Source organism: Eubalaena glacialis, chromosome 10 (genome assembly GCF_028564815.1).
Source record: "Eubalaena glacialis isolate mEubGla1 chromosome 10, mEubGla1.1.hap2.+ XY, whole genome shotgun sequence".
Lineage (NCBI taxonomy): Eukaryota > Metazoa > Chordata > Mammalia > Artiodactyla > Balaenidae > Eubalaena > Eubalaena glacialis.
The window spans coordinates 106474438-106495691 of NC_083725.1; the positions used below are offsets into that span (position 1 = coordinate 106474438).

General features: G+C 57.9%; 1 protein-coding gene across 3 annotated transcripts; it reads right to left on the reverse strand.

Annotated features, from left to right (window-relative positions):
- Positions 1-646: 646 nt before the first annotated feature.
- TP53I11 (tumor protein p53 inducible protein 11) lies at positions 647-19563 on the reverse strand. Of its 3 annotated transcripts, none has more exons than XM_061201615.1 (8): positions 19441-19563; positions 6858-6923; positions 5905-6064; positions 5219-5277; positions 4960-5008; positions 4505-4601; positions 3389-3490; positions 647-2910 (listed from the first exon to the last, which is right to left on the reverse strand). In XM_061201615.1, exons 3-8 carry the CDS (start codon positions 6031-6033, stop codon positions 2777-2779), a joined length of 570 nt encoding a protein of 189 aa, XP_061057598.1. In that variant the 5' UTR covers positions 6034-6064; positions 6858-6923; positions 19441-19563; the 3' UTR covers positions 647-2776. The 3 variants fall into 3 exon arrangements, with proteins under 3 accessions (XP_061057598.1, XP_061057597.1, XP_061057599.1); XM_061201614.1 differs by lacking the exon at positions 19441-19563 and adding an exon at positions 18101-18190; XM_061201616.1 differs by lacking the exons at positions 6858-6923; positions 19441-19563 and adding an exon at positions 18101-18390.
- Between the last annotated feature and the right edge of the window lie 1691 nt (positions 19564-21254).

The window sequence follows — 21254 nt, forward strand, 5'->3', positions numbered from 1 at the left end:
ATCCCCAAGGGCTCTCCAGAAAGGGGCCAAGGAGCCCTGGTCTGCCCCCACTGACCACATTCTGGGGCTGGAAAGGGGAAGCAGGCGTCTCTGCTCTGCAGCATTAACGCAGGCTGGTAGCTATTTTCAAGGCTCCCAGCGGCCATTCTGAGGGGGCACGAGAAGGCAAAGGCCAGCGGCAACAGCCCATAATAGGTGCAGATGGCAATTTGGGGCTGCTGGGGGAGGCGGGAGGGTAGGAAGTCTCTTTGCTGAGACTTCCTGACCCCGCTAACAGGCCAGGTGCCAGGGGAGACCTTGCACTTGGTCACATAACCCGCCCAACACCGAAGGCCACCTTCCCTGCTTAGTGGCTGGGCACTGGGGCCCCTCCCCAGCCTCCCTTGTCCCCTCTCTCCTCTCCATGCCTAAGGGGCCCAGACAGGATCCCCCCAAACCGGCCGAGGCCCAGCACCCCCATCTCCCTAGAAGCCCCCTCTTCCCCTCCCCGGTGGGTCCTATGTCGAAAGTCTATTTTGAAAACTCTAAGTGTTCCTTGCGGTAGGTAGCAGAGCTAATTTATCAAGTTTATTTCCTGTGAGCCTCCCTTTTTTATATTCTATATCAAGAGGAGTTTTTGTAATATAAAGCAGGACGCCCACACTGATGGTTTTGCACTGGTTTTTGTGACTGTTTCTTACAAAAAGAGAAAGGAACGAAGAATAAATAGTGACCGTGAGGAAAGGTGGTCCTGGTTTGGGGGCGGGGTGGGGAAGCTGGGCCGAGGCAGGCGGCTGGCAAGTGAACCGGGGAAGGGGCATTCTGGGTTCTCCCAAACCTTTAGGAGGGACAGAGCCAGGACAGCATCGTCCCGGCAGGTCCGCATTACCACCCCGGGGGACAAGGTCCTGCCACCCTCCCTCAGCTTGGCTGGCTCCGCCCCCGCGGACGCCCGGCGCAAAGCCAGGCTCCAGCGCCTGGACTTCCCCCTGCCCTGCTAGCCTCCCGGGGGAAGTCCATCCGCCAAGCCCAGCGGTCATTAGGACAGACCATCCGCCGCTTGGCGGCGTGCTAGCCAGGCCTCAAAAAGCATGGGTCAGCTCAGAGGACATGGCCTTGGCTTGGGGGCACTGCCCACCAGCCAATACCACTTCCCAAAGGCTGCCGTGGCTCCGGGCCTGCCTGGGGCTCGGCGGTTGGGGGCAGGGTTCTGCGAAGAGGCATGAACTTCAGGCTCCAGGGATGGAGGCCAGGAGAGGACGGCCCCTCCCTAGTGTCCAGCCTCCCTTCCTCTCGGCCGCAGTTACCAGCAGCACAGCCTTGGGCGCCCAACCTGCTGGGCCTCTCTCCTCGGCTGTGTTAACAGCGGTGGTGCCGTGCTCCACTGGGCACAGGCCGTGTCCCTGGACGTGTGGCTGCAGGGACAGCTGGGCACGGGGGAGGGCAGCGAGGCCCAGCGTGGGCAGGGCCCGGGCCCAGGGCGCAGCAGCCAGAGCTGGGCTGCACCTAAGGACCAACCATCTCGCCCCATAGACACTCTCTTCCAAGACGGGAAGCAAGTCTGGGGCCGGGGCTGCTTCTCTCCACATCTGTCCCCAGGACACGGGGGTTGCCATTCCTGGGGTGCTGGAGGGAAGGGGGGCGTCGGGTAAAGGACTCACGGGGCGCACACAGGCTGCTGGGCCTGCAGGGGTGTTCATCTCTGAGGGAGCCAGCTGTCGGCCTCCTCCAGGGCATTTGATGGGGGCTGCGCATGAGAGGAGGCGGCTTGCTGAAATATTTCTATTTTTTGCCCCTGCTGAGCTTGAAGGGCACCCAGTCCTACCCAGCCGGGCCTCAGAGGCACCCCAGCCCAGAGGGCCAGAGGGCAGCACCCTGGGGAGGGGGGGGAGGGTGGATAAGGGGGCTGAGCCAGGTGCACATCGGACCCTGGAGGACATGCCAAGTGATGAAGACATGCTTCTCTCTCTTCCTCATCCACAAACCCCGTCACTTACAGGTGGCCTCCATCTGGGGTTACCCAGGTGTCCATCTGTCAGGGCCGGCCTGTGGCTGAGGCCCTTGGCAGCCTCTGGACCCAGGCCAGTTGGGAGAGGGGGCACCTAGGGGCCTTCAGGAGCTGGGGTGGAGGCAGAGCAGCCAAGAGCGAGGCCCCAGGAGAGGCCGTGGCGGCCGGGGCTGAGGACGGGGCCCTGCTACCTGCAGCCCACCTCACAGAAGGCAGAAAGGGAGGTGCCAGGGGTCAAAGACGGACCCCTGCCTGCCAGCCCACAGCTGCGCTGTGTGTTTAGGGGGCAGAGGGTCCCCTACATGTGGAGAGCGCCCGCATGGAAGGGAAGGGGCCCGGGGTCAAATTCTAAGGTTTTCCAGGCATGGGCAGAAGCCAAGTTCAGCTGCTTGGGCATTAGACTGGCTGGAGGCCTAGGGAGAGGACAAGGAGGCAGTCCACAGCCTCTCAAGAAAGAAGGGTCTTGTGACAGAGGGGCAGGAGCCTGGCCTTGGCCGGATGCCTGTGACTCAGGCTCTTCCTTGAGCATCTGTCCAGGGGATCCAGAGGCCGAGAGACCCATGAATGGGAGGCGTCACCGTGTGGGGGGAAGGATGGGGTGCAGAGGCTCCATCCCTCCCCAAACCTGAGGGCCCAGGAGATCACAGCGTTTGGGGAGTGCCCAGGAGGAGAGGAAGGCGGCCACTCCTGCCTGCCTGGGGCAGGGTCCTTCCTGCCTTCCGGAACCAAAGGGAAACCGAGGTCCCCAGGCCTCCCTGCCCCAGAGGGGCCCCCTGGCCCGGCAGGCGGCTACACTTTCTTGGGTTTTCGGCCGACTTGGTAATAGAAGTAAACGCTGATGGCGACAAAAAGGAGGCGGCTGGCCAGGAGCAGCAGGATCCCTAGGGACACGAGGCCCGTCTCGGCTAGCGTGGCAGTGACCACTGTGGGAGAGAGGCCGGGAGGGGACACAGGTCAGAGGTGGGGCTATCCCTGACCCCCAGCACGGGATGCCATGGGCCCCAGGGTGGCTGCCTGACTGACCCCCGCCCTGAGCTGGGGCACCCTATCAGCTGCCCAACCCCATAGATGTGTCTTCTGTGATGTGTCCCACGCGGCAGGTACGGGGGGCGATCATGTGGGCAGAACTGGGTGTGTGCCATCACACCTGTGCTGGGTCCACAAGTGAGCAGTGGATTGTGGGTGCACGGGTGTGTATGCAGGAGGATACAGGCACATATCAGCTGCGTGAGCACAGGTGTGCAGGTGTACAGGTCAACCCAGCCACACGAGTCCCTCCCCCTCGCACAGGTTTTCATCACTTCCCAGAAACCAAGTGGCAAGAGTTGGGAGGCCAGGGGCCAAGCTGCCTGCACCCTGTACCCCATCAGCTTCCCCGTCACTGCCCACCTCAGGACTCACCCAAGAACTGCACCGAGAAGTAGCAGGCTTCGGTGAGCAGAGTCCATCGGATGATGACCTTCTCAGCCGTGTAGAGAGCGTTCCACATGATCAGGGAGATGCCTGGGGTGGGGGACAGAGAGGGGAGTGGGGGGCGGAGCAGCCTGATCCACCCACCCCCCCTGGGGGACGGGCAGGGGGCCTGGTCCTCCTCCCCCTGACAAAGTAGCCAGGATCCCGGACACGCCCTGCCCCCACCCCCACTGCTCAAATTAAAACTCATCCGTCATCCAACCTGACCCATAACCCCGTAACGCTAGCTCTCCCATTGAGTGGCTGAAGGGCCTGAAGCCGTCCCAGTCCCCACCCCCCAACCCCACCCCAGAGCCACTGGCGCTGGCCCTTGAATGTCGAGTAGAAGTGCAGTTGGCACAAGGCTGGAGAAACTGGGTTGCAAAGTCGCGGAGGCCTTCTGAAACGGGGGACTGGGCCTCAGGAGGTGCGGCTGGAGTCCGGGGCCCACCGTGGGATGTGGGGGAGGGAGGTTTGGAAGGCAGGCTGGATCCACCTGAATATCAGATGACCCTGAATATCAGAGACCAGGAGGAGCTGGGACTTCAGTCTGCGGGTAATAGGGAGCCATAGAATGTTTTGGAGAGGAGGGACACCACCAGTGCTGGGTTTTAAATGCTGTCATTTAGCTTCCTAACAGGCACTGCTGCGTGTGACTCAGGTTGGAGAGGAAACGGAAGTGGTTCAAATGGGCGGTCCAAGGGTGAGGGTTTTACAGACACTGTGTTGATTTTGCCTCCTCCTCTAGGCTGTGAGGCCCTGGAGGGCGGAGCCTGGGCTTCTTTCATTTCTCTACCCCAATGCCCAGGTGGTGCACTACACACAGCAGGCACTCAATAAGCGCTTTGTCCCAGATGATGCCAAAGACAGAGTCCCAATCCACTGGGGACATTCTACCAGTGGCCACAAGATGGCAGCACACACCCAGCAGAGACAGACGTTGGCTGAAGCGTAGGTTCTGAGAAAGGGAGCCCCTGCACAAAGAAGGCTCCCCATGTTCCCTCAGCCCCTGTTGGTCCCTCGGCTGCCTATCACCTCCCCAGAGTCTGCCCCAGCAATACTCACTGAGGAGGGCGCCGCCATAGAGGCGGATGGGGGTCTTGCTGGTCACCTGTGCTCCATCAAAGACTGCATCATAGAGCTGGTCAGGAAAGGTGAGGGCCTGCGGACAGCGGGCGGGAGGCTCAGGGTGAGGGGCTCACTGTGGAAACTTCCCCTGGACATCTCCTTCCTTTCCCCAGTAGCAGCCCAGGGTCAGGACACTGACTGCCCCCCGACCCCTCCATACCAGGACAGAAGATCTGAGGTTCCAGGGACAAGGAGATGGGACCAAGGACCATGGGAGCTAGGATGCTCCAGGGCAGGGCACGGGTGGGGATAAGTGTCAGGAGAACAGGTCATGGAGGCAGTCAGAGAGTCTGGACAGATGGGGCTTCGATATGATGGCCGTGCGGAGAAAGGCAGCAGGGGTTCCAGGGCAGGAGAGGGGGCCAGGTCCCAGGGGTGGGGCAGGGACTCACCATGATGGCAATGCCGGAGAAGAGCACAGCAGAAACAAACTGCCAGACCCTGGGGAGGCATGGAGAGGAAGGTCAGAGCCGGACCCCTTGCTGCCACCCCAGGCCCCACAGGACCCTTCCCTCTCCAGCCAAGATGCCCAGGGATGGCTGGTCTGGGGGAGGGAATTTGACGGGATGGAACCAATGACAAGACTACACAGGGGCAAGGCTGATGAGCCCCTCCCCCAGCTCTGCCCCCCACCAAACTCGTAATGCTCACCTGAGCCCCAAAGGCTCCCGAACAGCAAACTTCATCTCATTGCCCAAGACCTGGCTGATCTGTGGACACAGAGGGGTCAGAGGCAACCAGGCTGAACGCAGCTCTGCCTGCCCAGTCTACTCACCCCCTTCCAGAGGCCCCTGGATGCCCAGGTGGCTCGGCTTAGCCAAGGGTCACCCAGGCCGGGAGGGTCACACTGAGGCACACCCTCTCTTCCTCCTCTTGACACCGGGGCTTATGGGAAGCTGAAAATACAGTGGCTGAGGATGAAAGCTCAGAGGTCTGCCAGATGTGGGCTTGAAGGCTGGCTCTGCCACTTATTGGTGTGGCCCTGGGGAAGTCCTTAATCTCTCTGAGCCTCAGTTTCCTCATCTATAAAATGGGTTAATAACTGACCCTATATCTCCCAAGGTAAATAATGCTTATAAAGTAGCTGGTGCCATAGCAAGCAAATAATAAGCACCCAACTAATTCTAACGATCCATTTTCATTATTGCTACTATTCCTCTGACATATCCATTAGATTTCTAGAAAATATGAGCTAAATCTGGGGGCTCCCTGCAGCTATAATGGGTCTCAGCTATTCTTCTCCCCAAACAGTGGGCCAGATCTGCCTCCCCAAATTGGTGCTCAGAGGCAGACCCCCATGTGGCTGGTTCAAGGCCCCTCCTCCGAGCTCTACCCACCTTGGAGCGGTGGACCTCCCCATCGTCATCCTCCCCGCCCACGCCGAGGATCTTGCGGGTCTTCAGGCGGCTCACAAGGTCCGTCTGGCTGTGTTTCTTCATGAGAGGTGGGGGCTGCTTGGCTGCCATCTTGTCCTGGAGCCCGGCCTCTGTAGGAGGGCTGCAGGGAGACACCAGCCTCAGCCACGGGTCCTGCCCAGCTTCCAGATCTCAGAGGGCAGCCAGACCCCAGCCCAGGGCCTGGGGAGGCCTCCCCGTCAACCTGGGGCAGCAGGTGGACACTGGAGGAGGCATCTGAGGGCCCAGGTTCAGTACTGGGCTCCCTAACCACCCGACTGTGTGATTAAAAAGGGTCAAGTCACTGCCCTCTCCTGGCCTCAGCTTCCTCATCTGTAAAATGCGTTAGGGCAGATGGTCCTAAGGCCTTCCAGCTCCGCCAGCCGGTCTGGCCTAAGTGGATGTGGTACACCCTAGATGACCAGGCCGGAGGGAGCATTACAGACAGCCCTGGAGGAGGTATAGGCCCAGGACAAGGCATTCAGGCCTGGATAGAGACTGTATCCAAAGGTTCCTGGGGGCAGGGGGTAAACTGGGGTCTGGGTCAGCCTTGCCAGAAGAGGGAAGGGTCTACCCAAGCCTGGGTAGGGCTCCTGAGTTCTGGAGTCCAGGCCGCCATTGAACTTTTGCCCAGACAATTCCTCTGCCCAGCAAGCCCTCCCCGACAACCTCCCTCTAACCTGCCAGCACTGAAAAGAAGGGGAGGGGGTGACCCCAGGACCCAGCTGAGCCAGAGGAGGGATGGCCAGGAGAGTTGGCAGGGCTCTGTGGCAGCAGTCCAGGCCTTGCCCCTCCCTGCTCTCCCCTCACCCCCCTAGGTCTGCCCACGATCCTGGATGGCCCCCAACCTCCGTCCTCCCCCCAGCTCCACCTCAGACCAGCTCTTGAGCACCTACTGTGCCGGGCAGTGGAGACGCTGATGTGAGTTGAGTGGCCGTCCTCACCTTCAGTCAGAACAAAATCTATGTGGAGGAGACAACAGCGTAAACCACAGTGAGGTAAAGGCTTCCAGAAGCTGGCCCTGAGGGGGCTCCTGTGATCACAGCCGCCCTGCAAGATGGGTACTATTTACACCCATTCTACAGATGAGAAAACCAAGTTCAATGAGGTTCGATAGAAGACCGGGTTGAAAAATGGTAGTACCCCCCACCCTATCACGTGCCGCACCAGTGCTGGGTGCCTCCCATATCCCTGCACCTCTTTCCCACCCACAGCTACTCTCCAGCAAGGCAGGAAAACCACCCCCGATAACAGACAAGGCTCAGAAGTTGCCTGTCCCTCAACCAGGGACCTGAGGTGGGCTTGCTGGACCCCCCAACCAGGCATCAGACTCAGGTCTTTGTGTGGCCCCCGGCAAGTCTCACCCTCTCAGCCCCAGCCAGAGGCAGGGCACAGAAATGTCCCCAGGTCACCTCCAGTTTTCCAGCCTCTAAGACACTAAGACCCAGTGTCTTAGAACAAAATAAAGCACCCAGCAAATAAACATCAGAACAAAGAATCAAATGGTGGGGTGTTTGGAAAACATGGCTTTACACTGGATGAACTGGGCAGGAAGCATACCAGCTCGAGTTTGGAAATAATGGCCAAGGTCATTACTGGAGGTCTTTAGTGAGTAATGTCCAGGCCCCACTGCCCTCCTAAGCCCCCTGGCCTAGTTCCTCACCTGTAAAACAGGGGCAGCTATGCTTTCCTCTCCCACGTATATACATCCCGGGGAATGGGAGGCGGCGGCTGGTGGTGACCAGGAAGGCAGCTCAATGAATGCCTGATGCTGGTCAGTGGGGGCAGCCGCCCGGGGCAGCCAGGGTTTAACCAGGCTCCTCGGGGGGGCCCGGGCACTGTCACAACACCTCAGCCACTTGCTACCACCTTCTGGTGAATCCAGGTAGAAGCTATGATCAGCCTGGCGTCCCTCCCACTTGCCAGGTGGACCCGCGGGAGGGTGCCCCCCGGGAGCCAGCAAGCCATTGGCCCCTCACCCATCCCTCCATGAAGGAAGCACCAGGCAAGCTGGTCGCCACCCTTCCTCTTCCGGCCTCCCCTCTGGCCTTTTATTTTTTAATTTGCATACAGTGAAATGAACCTTCTTTGGGGTCTGTAGTTACATGAATCTTAGCACATGTATAGATCCAGGTAACCACCGCCTCCAAATCAGGACCCAGGGCAGCTGCAACACCAGTCAGACCCTCCCCTCACCCCTAACCCCAGGCAACCACCGATCTGTTGTCTGTCACTATAGTTTTGTTTCTGTTTTTTCAAATGTGTTACATAAATGGAATCATGTAGTATATAACCGTGGGGACCGGCTTCTTTCATTCAGCATCATGCCTTTGAGGCTCATCCAGGCTGCTGTGTATATGGACGGTCCCTTCCTCTCGGCAGGAGATTGGGAATCAATGTACCAGTACCTGGCGTCAACGTACCAGTTCGTTTACCCTGTCACTCACTGAAGGACATCTGAGTTGTTTCAGAGTTTGACAATTATGAATAGAGCTGCTATAAACATTCATGTGCAGGTTTTGGTGTGACCATGAGTTTTCATTTCTCGAAGGTAAATACCTGGGTGTGGAATTATATTGAGTTATATGGTAAATCTACGTTTAATTCTAGAAGAAAGTGCCAGACTGCTTTCCAGCGCAGTGAACCATTTCCATTTCCCCACAATGCATGAGTGTTCCCATTCCTCCCCATCCTCGCCAGCACCGGGTATGCTCAGACTTGACTTTAGCCCTTCATATAGGTCTCCATAGTGTTTTAACCCTTCTCACCCAGGTCGGTCAGGCTGCCTGACTCAGTCCTGCTGTGCCCCTTACTGCCTATGTTTAGTGAACAAGTCACACTGCTCTGAGCCTCGGTTTTCCCCATCTGTGAAATGGAGCTGTAATTCCCAGCTCCTAGAGATCCAGGGGCAAAAGGAGAAGCTTGGTCAAGAGCATGCAGCACAGCACCTACACATTTAAATGAAAGGACTGCATTTAGTGAGGATGTGCTGTGAGCCATGTAGCGGGTGGTGGGACTGGGTGTCTGCCCTTAAGTAGCTTACAGCCTGAGCAGGGACAGGGATGCTGATCTGTCAGGCACGAATCAGAGCAAGTTGCCTCTCTGAGCCCCAGTCTTCTCATCTGTGAAATGGAAACAACAATCCTTACATCTTCCCTAGGCCTGGTCAAAGCAGAAACAAAATAATGGACAGAAAGTATTTTATAAAGTGCCAGCTAACTGCTAAAGCCAGAAGAGCTTAGCTGCAGAAGCCATACACTCTGAGTTCAAATCCCAGGGCTACCACTTCTTAGCTGTGTGCCTGTGGGCAAGTCACTTACACTCTCTGTGCCTCAGTCACCCCATCCATAGTTGGGGAAGCAAAGGGTCTTCCCTCATAGGGATGCTGTGAGAATACAAGATGTGACCTCCGTGAAGAGCGTAGGGTAGTGCCTGGCCCGTACCAAGTGCTTGGTTGACATGGGCACTTAGACACAGACACCCCCTCCTCCCCACGTCCCCCATGTGGCAGGGGCTCCGGGGTGGAGGCCAGGGAGGATCAGGAGAGGAGCCTAACTAGCATTTCCTAACGTCTCCACCCCTTGCGCAAAGCCCCCAGACCTCAATCCCATGGCGTAAGGCTGACATTCGGGCCACAGCACACCAGGCCTGGGCTGTGTCAGCGACCCCCGCTCAGAGGGTCGGCTGCCTTCCTCTGCCCGACGGTCCCTCCCCACCAACACAGGCACAGACCTCCCCTCGGCACCACAGGCCCAGGGCTGGTACAGAAGGGGGGCTACAGGGTCCTGGGCTCCATTTGACGTCCGGTATCACTCAGGCACAGCCATCAGGTGCCTGGGCTGGTGGGACCCACTGCGGCCGTACCCAGAGCCCCAAGCCCAGCAGCAAGCTCACCACCAACAAAGGGCCCTACAGCCTCCCAGGGAAAGTGAGATCTTAAACATTATCTCCAGGGAGCAGGGTCCCCAGCACCTGGCCCTACAGAGTTAAGTGCTCTGAGACCTAAGCCCTATTGCTCCTTCACCCGCAGGACTGGACCCCATCTGGAGAGGGCAGGCGGGCAGCTGCCACACTCACACGCTCACATACACACACACGCACGTGTGCGCACAGCAGCCCCTAAGCACCCCACCGCCGAGACACACCACACCCCCTCTGATCTGCCCATGAACTTTCCTCCCTTTCAAGGTCACTCCAGGTAGGACTGGCCCCATTTTAACCTAAGAGAGGACAGAGGACAGCTCCCCCACTCCCTCCTTGTACCCCAGCTGAACACTGGCTTTGGGACAGCCAGACCTGGGTTCAAATCCTGGTTCTGTAGGACACCGCAGCTCTCCCAGCCTCAGTTTCTGCCCCTGTGCAATGGGGCTGATGAGAAGGCCCACTCTGCAGAAGGGCTGGAGGAGAGAGCTAACAGGCAATACCTTGTGGCAAAGTGCCCTACCCGGGGCCAGGCAGGGCCCCGCTCCTTCTCCTTCCCTCTCCTCACTCAGCCGTGCACAGTGGAAAAAGCCTGCCTGTCACAGCCGTCATGCTTCCTTTCCCAGGCCCCACTGCCTCCTGAAGGGCCCCCCGGGTGCCAGGCTGGTGCCAGGTTGCCCCAGGCTAGGGGAAGGGCTGGGAGGAGGGCTGCCCTTGCTCCTAGATGCTCACTTGGGAGGCCCTGCCAGGCAAGGAGAAGGGAAAATGCGGCTTGCAGCCCCCAGACCCAGTGTTCACGATCCTCTGCATTCTGCCCCTGGCCAGCCTCTCTGACCTCAATTCCCAATAAACTGGGAAATCACTGTCCTTTGAACAGTTGTTCTCCCTTCTGAACCACTGCCTTCCACTCCCTCCATCCCGATGCCCCCTGTTCCTCAGGGTCTTTGCACGCCCCCTCCTCCAGGGAGCCTTCCCAGGGCACAGTGCCCTTCCCCTCTCTGGACCCTCAGTGGCGGCCAGGGCCACTTCCGGCCCATCCTCCTCATCATTTCAGGGCCAGGTGGCCTCCCCGAGACCCAGTGATCTGAAGGCAAGGCTGGTATTGTTCCCACCTGAGAACCTCCCCGCTGGCCCCGCTGGGACACAGAGGCACTTTGGCAGCAGAGGCGAATGAGGGATGGTCAGGCCAAGGCAAGCAGGTCTCCCTAACTCTACCCACAACACTCAGGATCACACTCAGTTAGACCTGGCAGGGCCCAAGGGGAGGCTCTGCTCCACACACACGCTGGACAGGCCAGAGAGCTGAGGCCCAGAGCGGGCGAGCTCTGCCCCAGGCCACACGTGAGCTGGTGACACAGGAGAGCAGGGAAGGAGCTTTGTGGTCAGGCAGAGCTGGGTTCCAATCCGGTACCTCCTCTGGCCAGGTGACCGTGCGCAAGCAGGTCAGGGGGTGCTGAAGACTCCAGGAGAGTAGGTGGGGTTTTCCCTGGCATCTGGGGTGCCCAGGAAATGACTGGAGGTTGGGTGAGAACGTTGGGTGAGACCCCACTACCGCCTCAGAGAGCGGCAGCCATCTCTAGGTGAGTGCCACGGGGCAGGGGTTACTGATGGTTTTGTTCACCTGGCCTGGACAGCTCCAGGCATGGGAGGAGCTCAACAAAAATTTGGGACAAAGTAAAGTTGGGGGAAGGGTTTCGAGGCCCCCTGCCGGCCAAGATCTGACCCCCTGTAGCCCCTTCCTCCTTCCTCATCTGAGGCCAGAAAAGAACATCCCCAAAGAGCTCCTAGCGGCGGCAAGACAGAAGGGACCATGATGGCACAGAGGCCAAGCAGAGCCTCGAGATTGGACCAGGAAGGGAAGGGCTCATGGGGGGACAGGAGGAGTGTTACAAATGTCAGGGGAGGGGCGGGGGCGGGCATATACTTAATGATGAGGCAAACTTGGACTCAAACCCCCAACTCTTTCTCTTAATTGTTCTGTGACCTCAGGAAAGTTACTTAACCTCTCTGAGCCTCCATTTCCTCATTTGTGAAACCACACGACGACTTCTTAGCTCACAGGGTTGTGTGATCAGACAGACTGAGAAAAGGCAGTGGAGGGGCCTGGTCCCTGGTATGCACTCCCCAAAGGACAGCAATTAACAATACTAAAGGGGTGGCTGTCCAGGCGCTGCCCTGGCAGCAGATCCAATGGGGCTGAGACATCTTTCCCATGCCAGTCCTGGAGGACCTCTCCCAACCCCCCTGTAGCCTTCCCAGGAAGCCTGGTTTCCATAGAAACAGATGGACTGCAGAGCTGTCCCCTTCATGGAGAATGTGCCACCATGAGGGCTGGCTTAGGAGGGGCTGGGGGAGAGAAAGGGGCCTGGGGCCCAGAGCACCCACCAGCCGCCGAGTCTCCGGTGATTCAGGGGGGAGTCATTGCTGTTGAGTGTCAGAGCCAAGAACCGCTTCCTTTGCAAACAAGACCCTCTGCTGGAGGGGTAGCGTATCTGTCCCTCCCCATCTGGTAAGGAGAAATGCCCCCAAAACTTCCTCCCAAGGAAATGAGGCAGGGGACAAGTACTTCTAGACCAGGAATTCCGTGTAACCCCCATAGCCCTATGAGAACAGCTGTACTATGACTCCCATTTTACAGATGAGGAAACTAAGGCCCAAGTGACTTACGTATGTGTCTCTTGGGGGTAAGTGGCAGAGCTGAAATTCAAACTAAGTTAACTGTGCCTAACTGGATATTCAGAGAGGAGCTGGTGTGTGTGCACGCGTGTGCATGAGCGCACGTGTACACGTGCATGTGGTGGGGGTGTGGTGTGGTGAACATGACATCCAAAAAGAACTAAGCTCTAAGCCATCTTCCCCATCGCATCTCCCCGTGAAAGTCCCTGGCAGGTTGCCAGCATCTGAACCCCTCCCTGGGGTCCAGCCTCCCTTGGATTAAGGCCCTGTGACTCCAGCAGGACCTGGGAAGGGCTACAAGGAGACCCATTGATCGGTTATCACGTTGGTGCAAAATAGCTGGAAATGGGGTCTGGGACGGGCAGCACAGGAGTGCGGGCAGTGAGAGACGGAGCCTCCCAGCCCTGGGCAGAGGGAAGGGGAGGCAGGGAGAGCCCCAGCAAGGGGACCATGGGGGCTGGAGGGTCCAGAGCCTGCATCATCCTTCCTGTGGTCCCTTCCTGGGGCAGCCCATCAGCCCCTTGGGCGAGATGGGGTGTAAAGAACCCCCAGCCCAGAACCCTCCACCGGGGCCCTCAGGCAGAGTGAATCTCAAATCTCAAGGATCCAAATCTCTCGGCTCTGCATCATTAGTCCTGTGTCTTTGGGCAGATTAACTTCCTGGAGCCTCCATTCCTTCACTGTAAATGGGGTGACAATGCCTGACTTACTAGGTTGTCAGCAGGGTTGGACTAAACTAGGAAGTCACACAGCTGCATCACCGACATTATCACAGTGGCCTCTGGGGTGCCGGTTTTGCCGGGTGGGCGTTTCCTCAGGGTACACGGGCTAAGGGAAGAAGCTGAGGCGAGGCTGCCACGTGGCAGGGCTTCCTTGCAGTGTGTCCCTCGAGAGCAGAGTGCAATTATTCTAAAGGCCAGCCTGCCTTAGGCGGCCTTGCCTCTCAAGTAGCCGGTGAGCCAGTGGAAGGTGGGGCTGCATCATCCATCTCTCTCTGTACCAGCATCACCACCGGGCTCAGGGCTCTGTGTCAAGGGCAAGGATGACAGAGTAGAACTGGCGGGGGAGAAGAAAGAACACGATGCGAACCTGCTGGGGTACAAACCAGTCCCCATGACAAAGCTCTGTAGTCAAGAAAGGGATTCCACACCCCATTTCCAAGAACTCCAGGAACACAGGAGCTGGCAAGGGAGGGTTTGACTGAAGCTGGAAGGCTGAGCCCTGAGTCACTGGGCTGGGAGACAGGACAACTGAGGTCACCAACAGATTCTGCCATCACAGGTAAGCCAGGGCCGGGCTCTGGGACTCAGCTTCCTCGTCTGAAAAATGGAAGTGTGGTCTCCAGGGCCCCTCCTGGCTGTGATATTCCTGATCTGGCTTCCAAACCTTGTCACTCACCAGCCGCACTCCAGCAAAGACCCCAGCACAAGCTGCCCCGCCCCCAAGTCCTACCACCTCTCTCACTGGCTCTGGAAACACACATTTTGCTATTTCTCTACCAGTTCTCTTTCTTTCAAAGCTGCCTAATTTCCAGAAGGACAGAGGGAAGCCCACATTTTCATCACAAATATCTCCAAGCCCTCAGGGACAGAAAAAAAAAAACATTCCCTGCTGTGTTGGAGAGGGTGAGAGGGCAGGGCAGGACAAGGGGCAAGAAGGAGGGGACATCCCTGGGGGCCTCACCCTCTGAAACTGCTGTGTGGGCAAGGGGGTGTCCAGGCCTCGGATGGCCATCCACTGCCACACAGAAGTCACTGAGAGGGGCTTCTCTGTCCCTACTGTCACTCACAAAGGGCAGAACACATGGAGAATTCCTGTCCTTTCCAACCCAGGAGTGGGCCAGCCTCCCCCTCAGCCCAGTGACCACATCAGGGCCCTCAAAGGCAGCTGGAGCTTCCAGATCCCATGGGGCCATGGTTATTGGGACAGCCTGGCTTCCAGATCCCATGGGGCCAGAGCTCTTGTGAAAAGGCAGTGGCCATATCCCTCTCCCCTCCCACTCCTTCCACCTCCCCCACCCCTGTAGATGCTCAGAAACTTGGAGAGGAGGAGAGAAGGGCGGGAAGGGAGTTTCCGTGAAGAGATGCCCCACTATTTTGGGCCAACTTTTTCATAAGCAAGTAGTTATTTGCCCTTTGGGTGGGCTGGGGGAGGCAAGCAGAAGGATCCCTGTACTTTTCCCAGTACCCTGATGGGCCAGAACCACAGTCCAGAACTAACCATCTCCCCCAGGGTTTAGGGGGCTCTGGCATGACTCAAAAGGCCTGTGCTGATATCCTGGCTCTACCACTTATTAGCTGCATGGCCTTGGGCCAGTGATACTACCTCTCTGGGCCTCAGTTTCTTCTTCTGTTAAATGGGTGTAATAATGACACCCACCTCCCACTGATGAGAAGATGCACAAAAAACTCCTAAAACAGCTCCTGTTTATAGTGAACGCTCAAAAATAATGTTGCTCTTATTTTCAGACAAGGAAATTCAACTTCTTTGCCTCAGTTTCCCCCTTGACCATACCAGCTTCAGAACAGGTCCCCCTGTAGAAGCCACATGTGGATACAGAGTGGGGTGCTTACAAGGGAGTGGCCACAGGAAGGACATGGGAAGAGAGAGAACTAGGGTCACTCTGGCTCAGGAGGAAGTTGCTGCCCTGAGTGTACTGACAACAGGTGGGCAAGGGGAACCTGGGAAGGGGGCTGGCAACAGGCTGCAGAATATGGAGCCCCTTGGGGTACTAAGCCTGCGTGGCTCCCCTCCATATCCCCAGCACTTGGCCAGGCCTGGCCTGGGGAGGGGCACAACCATTGTTGTGAATAAATGGTTGAGATGCAGGGTGAAGGGAAAATTATTACGGGCTAGGAGTCAGAACACTAGGCACCCCACCCTGCAGCTGCCACTCCTAGGCAGCTTGCCCTGCGGTTACTTATGATATCTCTGAGCATCACCTCCCTCATCTGTGAAATGGGGAGGCTTATCCCCTCTCAGCCAGCCTTGTCTCCTATCTCTTCCCCACCCGCTCACTCTACCCTAGCTACACTGGCTCCTTACAGTTCCTCACATACAGCGGGCACATTCCAGCCTCAGGGCGTTTGCACAGGCTGTTCTCTGCCAGATCTTTAGTCCCTGAAGCTATCCCCACAGCTCACTCCCTCAAAACTTTAGCTCGTAACTCACCTCCTCAGGGAGACCTCCCTGACCACCCTATTTAAAATGGCGACCTCACCCCTGGCCTCAGCACCCCCCAACACTCAACTTTTCCCCCTCACCTCCCAATATACTATATAATTTGCTTATTTACTTTATTAGTTATCTGCCCCTCCCCCACTGTAAGTGTCAGCTCCAGAAGGGCAAGAATCTTTTAATTTTGTTCACAGCTGTCTCTCAGGGCCTAGAACTGTATCTGGCACTTTGTTCATTAAATCATTTTTGGCCTAGCCCTCACAAACGTTTTGTTCAATAAATGAAAGAAAGTAAAGAACAGTTCAGCGCTGTGTGAATATCACAGGTCACTGTCAATTCCACTGTTCCTCCCACCCCCAACCCCTGAACTGGCAGGCCCTTCCTCCAGCAGACACAGAGGGGGGCTACCATAAGATCTTGGGGGAGGGGAGGCAGTTGAGTGTGGGGTTGGAGAACTTGGGGTGCGGGTGGCGGGCCTGAGCTGTGGATCCAGGAAGTACTGACAGCCAAACATGGGTGGAGGGCTTTGGGCCTCAGCCCTCCACTCCAAATTTAGGACAGATTAAGCTGACAGCAGGTGGGCAGAAAAGGAGAAGTCAGGTCGGCTAGTTCCCAAGACAATGGGGCCGGGAGGGCATCTTGGGGGGCAGAGGGCCCCTTTTACAGATGGGATAACAGAGGCCTGGAGAATACGTAGTCTTATTTACTAACAACCCAACAAGAAAAATCTTTGCTCCCCCTGGGCTAAGTGTGAGGCCCGGCTAAAAAATGGACTCTGCCTCCCCCTGGCTCTCCAACAACCCTCTCACCTCCCTCCCCACCCCACACCCCTCCCCCATCCCCCATCCCTGTGTCCCTGTCCCTCCCCACCCCCCACCCCTCCCCCCATCCCTGTGTCCCTGGCACTGCGGGCTGGAGGAAGTGAGGGCATCAGCTCCCTCTCCACAGGCCACCAAGACTGGAGGTCCAAGAGGCCTCTCAGTTGGGGTGGGCACCCCTGCAGCCCCGGTGCCTTCTCCCCGCAGGGCAGCCCCACCGGGAAAAGTTTGTCTGAAGGAAATCAACCAGGAAGTGCGGGGCGGTGGGGCGGTGGGGCGGCGAGGCGGCCTTGGCCGTCGACGCTGGGCTCTGGGCTACAGAGACGCCTCGGGGTTCTCGGCCTCCACCCTCCACCCGGCTCCCGCCCCCACCCCCTTCGCTCCCGCGTAGAAATCCGCTCCCCCCGGGGCCGCGAGGAGGCGGCGGGAGCCCGGGACGGGGTAGGGGCGGGGGAGGGCGGAGCGAGAGGACGCCGAGCTAGGTCCCAACCGTGATAGGGGCGTCGGGGGTGGGCGAGGCGTCCTGGCGGTTCCCCTACGGACCGCCGGAGTGGGTACGAGTATACCGCCCAAGGCAGGCAGTCCCAGGCTATTCAGCGCCAGGACAATGGCACCACGCTGCCCCCGTCCGCTGAGCGCGCGACTTGGGAGAGAGTGGGGAGCGTCGGTCTCCACCTGTCCTTCCCCTAACCTCCTCCCAACAACCGGGGCTTAGGCTCGGCTTCCGCTTCTGCTCCCCCCACCCCTGGAGGCTGGGGTCTCCCGGTCTTGCTCCTCCCCCCTCCAATGTGTCCTTTATCTCCCAGCTCCAGATACCCACCCACTTTCATAGAGGGCTGGGGGCTCCAGGCGGGAGCTCCTGGCTGTCGGACGCCTGCGGTGCTCTGGCCCAGCACTCTCGCCCCCACGGTCCCCCGAACCAGAAGGTCGGGCCAGACTTATGGGCAGCGGGAACCCCGCCACCTCCAACCTCGACCCAGCAGGGGGCGAGGAAGGGGACTCGCAAGTTTGTGCCGCACACACCCCGGACCCGGGAACAATGGAGGGAGGACGGTGACAGGGATGGAGGGGGGAGGGGACAGAGAACCGAGCGCGGGGACCGAGTCAGACCCCGGGGAGGGAGAAAATGCTTTCCGCTCGGTTTCTCCCTCGCTCCGAAGCGGAGAGCGCGAGCCCAAGAGGCGGAGGCGGAGGGCGGAATAAACCGTCCTAGAGGGAGGAGACGGCGGAGGGAGGAAGCCGGGGGAGAGAGGGAAACCGAGTCAGAGGAAAGGGAGCAAGCGGAGAGCGCGAAGGAGAGGACCTGAAGGGGCTGCGGGACGGCGCCCGGGAGAACCGCGGAGGGGGGAATCCCTGGAGTCCCGGCAGAACCCTCCGGCGCCAAGAGGTGCTGGGGCGCCCGACTCGCGCGCACGGGGTCCCCTCTGTCCTCGGCGGTCCCTGCGGCCGCAGGAGCCCCAATGGGCTGCGCTGCGCAGGCACCGGCCAGCTGGCGGCGGGAAGGGAAAGTGCGAGGCTCCGAAGCGGCGGCGGGGAGCAGAACTTACGTTCCTAGCGCCTGCTGGCGCCGGCGCTGCGCGGAGCTGGCGTGCCAGGGGGACTCTCGGGCCCTCGGGCGACTCACATCGCGCCGCCCGCGCCGGGCAGGGCAGGGCCGGCTGGACTGCGCGCGGGGCCCAGCGCAGCGGGGCTTTGCCCGAGTCTGGCGGCCCGAGCTGGTCCCTCCTCTCAGTTTCGTGCACAAGCCAATGGCGCGCCGTCCCCTCCCACGCGCCGCGCTGCCTAGCCCCCGAGGGTGGCCGCCGGGGCGGGCGGGAGAGAAGGGTTGGGGGGACTGGGCCCACGGGCTCCCCAACCGAGGCTTTCCCGGAGATCGCCGGCGGGGGGCGCGCACACGCCCCGGGGGAAGGCGGTTGGGAATCCGAACAGAGGGCCCGCGCCGCCCAGGGAGACTTTCGTGGCAAATTCTCAAGACTGCGCCCCTTTCGTGAGACTATCAACACCCTCATAGGTTGGCAAGCCACCTTGTCTTAAATATCCCTTGGGTATCGCCTGGGGCCTAGGCCAGTGTCTAAAACGGAAAGGAATGCTTTGGCTGGTAGATACCCAAGTGTGTAATAACACAGTTACACAACAATGGTCCCCGTCTGCTGAGCGCCCGCTCCGTGCCAGGCACCGTGTGCTGAAGGAATTACAAGTATTAACTCGTGATTCTCACAACTACCTATGAGGCCGGGATGATTGATCCCATTTTACAGACGGTGGTCGTTAATGTTTGCTTTCATTTAGTCTTCTGGCTTCCAGCCTAGGCTCACCCTTTCTAGTCCCCCCTTGCTTGGTGTGACTTTGTCAAGTAACATGACACCATCAACCCCCCCCCCACCACACACACACGCACACGCACACACACCTTCATCCTCCAGCCTAAAATCCAGCCTCAGCTACGTTGCTATAAATTGCACTGTCAAGGGACAAAGATCTTAGCTGGGGCTCATTGGCACGTGGGGGAGGGAGGAGGCACAGTGGCGAGACCTTTTGTGTCTGCACATCCTGTGGAGGGCAAGGGGGGTGAGAATGGAGTTTGGGGGTCCTGGAGGTTCTCTGGGAGCCTTTCAGCCTAAAACAACTAGATTCCTACAGCAATTCCCCCCCCCCAAGATTCTGAGCTCATTTCAATCCTTTGTGACTAGTAATATATTTCCCCACCCCAACTCCCACCAACCTCCTTCCTAGAAAAGAACACCTGCATCTCTTTATCTTGGCTGATGGTCACAATGGGAGGGGGTGTGGAGGAAAGAAGAAGGCGAGGTTGATGACAAGCTCCATTTCACAAGATAAGCAAAGGGGGCAGAGAAAGGTGAGTGGTTCCCCAGGCTTCTACCCGTACCTTAAGAGTTGATCAAGCAGGCTTTGGAAGCAGACTGCCCAGGTCCAAATCCTGGCTCAGGCTTTTGGAAACTGTGTGGCCATGGGCAAGTAACTTAACCGCTAGGTGTCTGGTTTTCTCGGTGTACAAAATGGGGGCAACCAATAGTAGGAACACCTATGGTTGTTGTGGAGATTTAAATGGCGGCAGCTCATGCTTATTGGGTGCTGACTGTACCAGGTGCTCAGGGCTGGTGTGCCAAGCAGACTCCCATTGCCCTCCCCGGAGCTGTGACTGGGCAGGAGAGGCTATGCCCTTTACACAGAAGTAAACAGGAAGTGCCTGGCTCATAGTAAGCACCCAGTGACGGTTAGCTGTCTGATTACCAAGGTAACACTCTGATCCTGAGGCAGTGCTGTGGCCCACAGTGCCACCATCCCTGCTCCCAGCCAGTGATAGCCAATAATGAATGAATGAGTGAATGAATGAATGAGTGAATGAATATGACTACAGATCAGGATAGTTCCTAGCTTTGTTGGGTGAAGCACAGACCCAAAATCCACCTGACTGAAGTCTCAGGGCTTGATAGTAGTCTTTGGGACAATTTAGAGTCTCAACTCACTGCCTTAACAGAGCTGGCTCAAGCAGGGATGATGAATTCATTTGTTACTCCTTCTGCCTTCCCAGCATTCTGGGCTCTGGGTTGCTGAAGGGCAGGCACCAGCCTCACCTGTGTGCAGTGTTACCCCTGATTGCCCCCCTGACTAGGAGACACAACTAGTGCTCCCCTAGGTGTGACTACTGGATATACCCGAGAGCCTGACTTTTATTAATAGACGGAGGGACTTTATAACAATCGCTCCAAGATCTCCAACACAGAAGGGGCTGCTTTAGTAGTAGTGAGCACCCTGTCACTAGCAGCATGCAAGCAGAAGCCAAAGAAGAGTTGATGAGGATGCTAGAGGAGGGGTTCATGCCTTAGGTGGTGTTTGATGTGGATAAACCTTGAGCGCTGGGTGACTTGATCCTGTGTTCTTGTTTCCCAAGCCCATCAGATGGGAGGGTGTGAGCACAAGCCGTCCCATCATCCTTCACGAAGGAGGCAATGTTGACCGGGCCCTTCCTGTGTGCCAGGCAAGGTGCTGGCTGTTGGGGCCCCAGTCCCTGTCCTTGAAGAGCTTACAGCTCCTGGGAGACAGATGCACGCACCAATAGTCAAGCGCAGCAATGGAAACAACTCACAGTAACAGCCAAAGTGCTTGGGGGGGCCGGAGGAGAAGGAAGAGACATTCTCCATTACCCCTGGCGTCCACTTTCCCGAAAGAGCCCATTAAAAGCTCTGTTCTCTTCCTTCCTATATGATTTTCTAAAGTGATGTGCCTGTACTTCAGAACATTCTTTAGACTGCCATTCTGCCTTTAACATTTCTGAGTTACCTCATCTTTACCTTGGACATAAATGTAAAGAGGATAAAAACTGACATTTGTAAAGTGCTCCCCAAATCTAGGCAAGAATAGGTGCTTGACGCGTGGTAGCCATGAGGTGTCATCATTATTTACAGTGCAGGCCAGGGAACATTAACTGAGAGGGCGAGAGAAGGGCGTTAGGACCCTGGCTCTGCTCCTAACCAGCTGTGGCACCCTCTGCTGCTCCTGAAAAACGAGCTTGTGAGAGTCACGTGAGGTGATGAGATGCAAAAGGTTTGCAGACTGCAGATGCTGATTCCTATTATTATCATTATTACTGTGATTCTCATTATTGTGAAATGTTTCCCTCAAAGCCCCAGGAGGGTGGGGGTGGGGTAGAGGTGGAGCCCAGAGCCGTGGCTGGGGGAG

Excerpts from the sequence above, each read along its gene's own strand:
- TP53I11 (XM_061201615.1), bottom strand. The coding sequence starts at position 6,033 with ATGGCAGCCAAGCAGCCCCCACCTCTCATGAAGAAACACAGCCAGACG. Across the intron at positions 4,602-4,959 it reads TCTCCGGCATTGCCATCATG|GCCCTCACCTTTCCTGACCA; the intron begins GTGAGTCCCTGC and ends CGCTGTCCGCAG. Across the intron at positions 2,911-3,388 it reads CTTCTCGGTGCAGTTCTTGG|TGGTCACTGCCACGCTAGCC; the intron begins GTGAGTCCTGAG and ends TCTCTCCCACAG.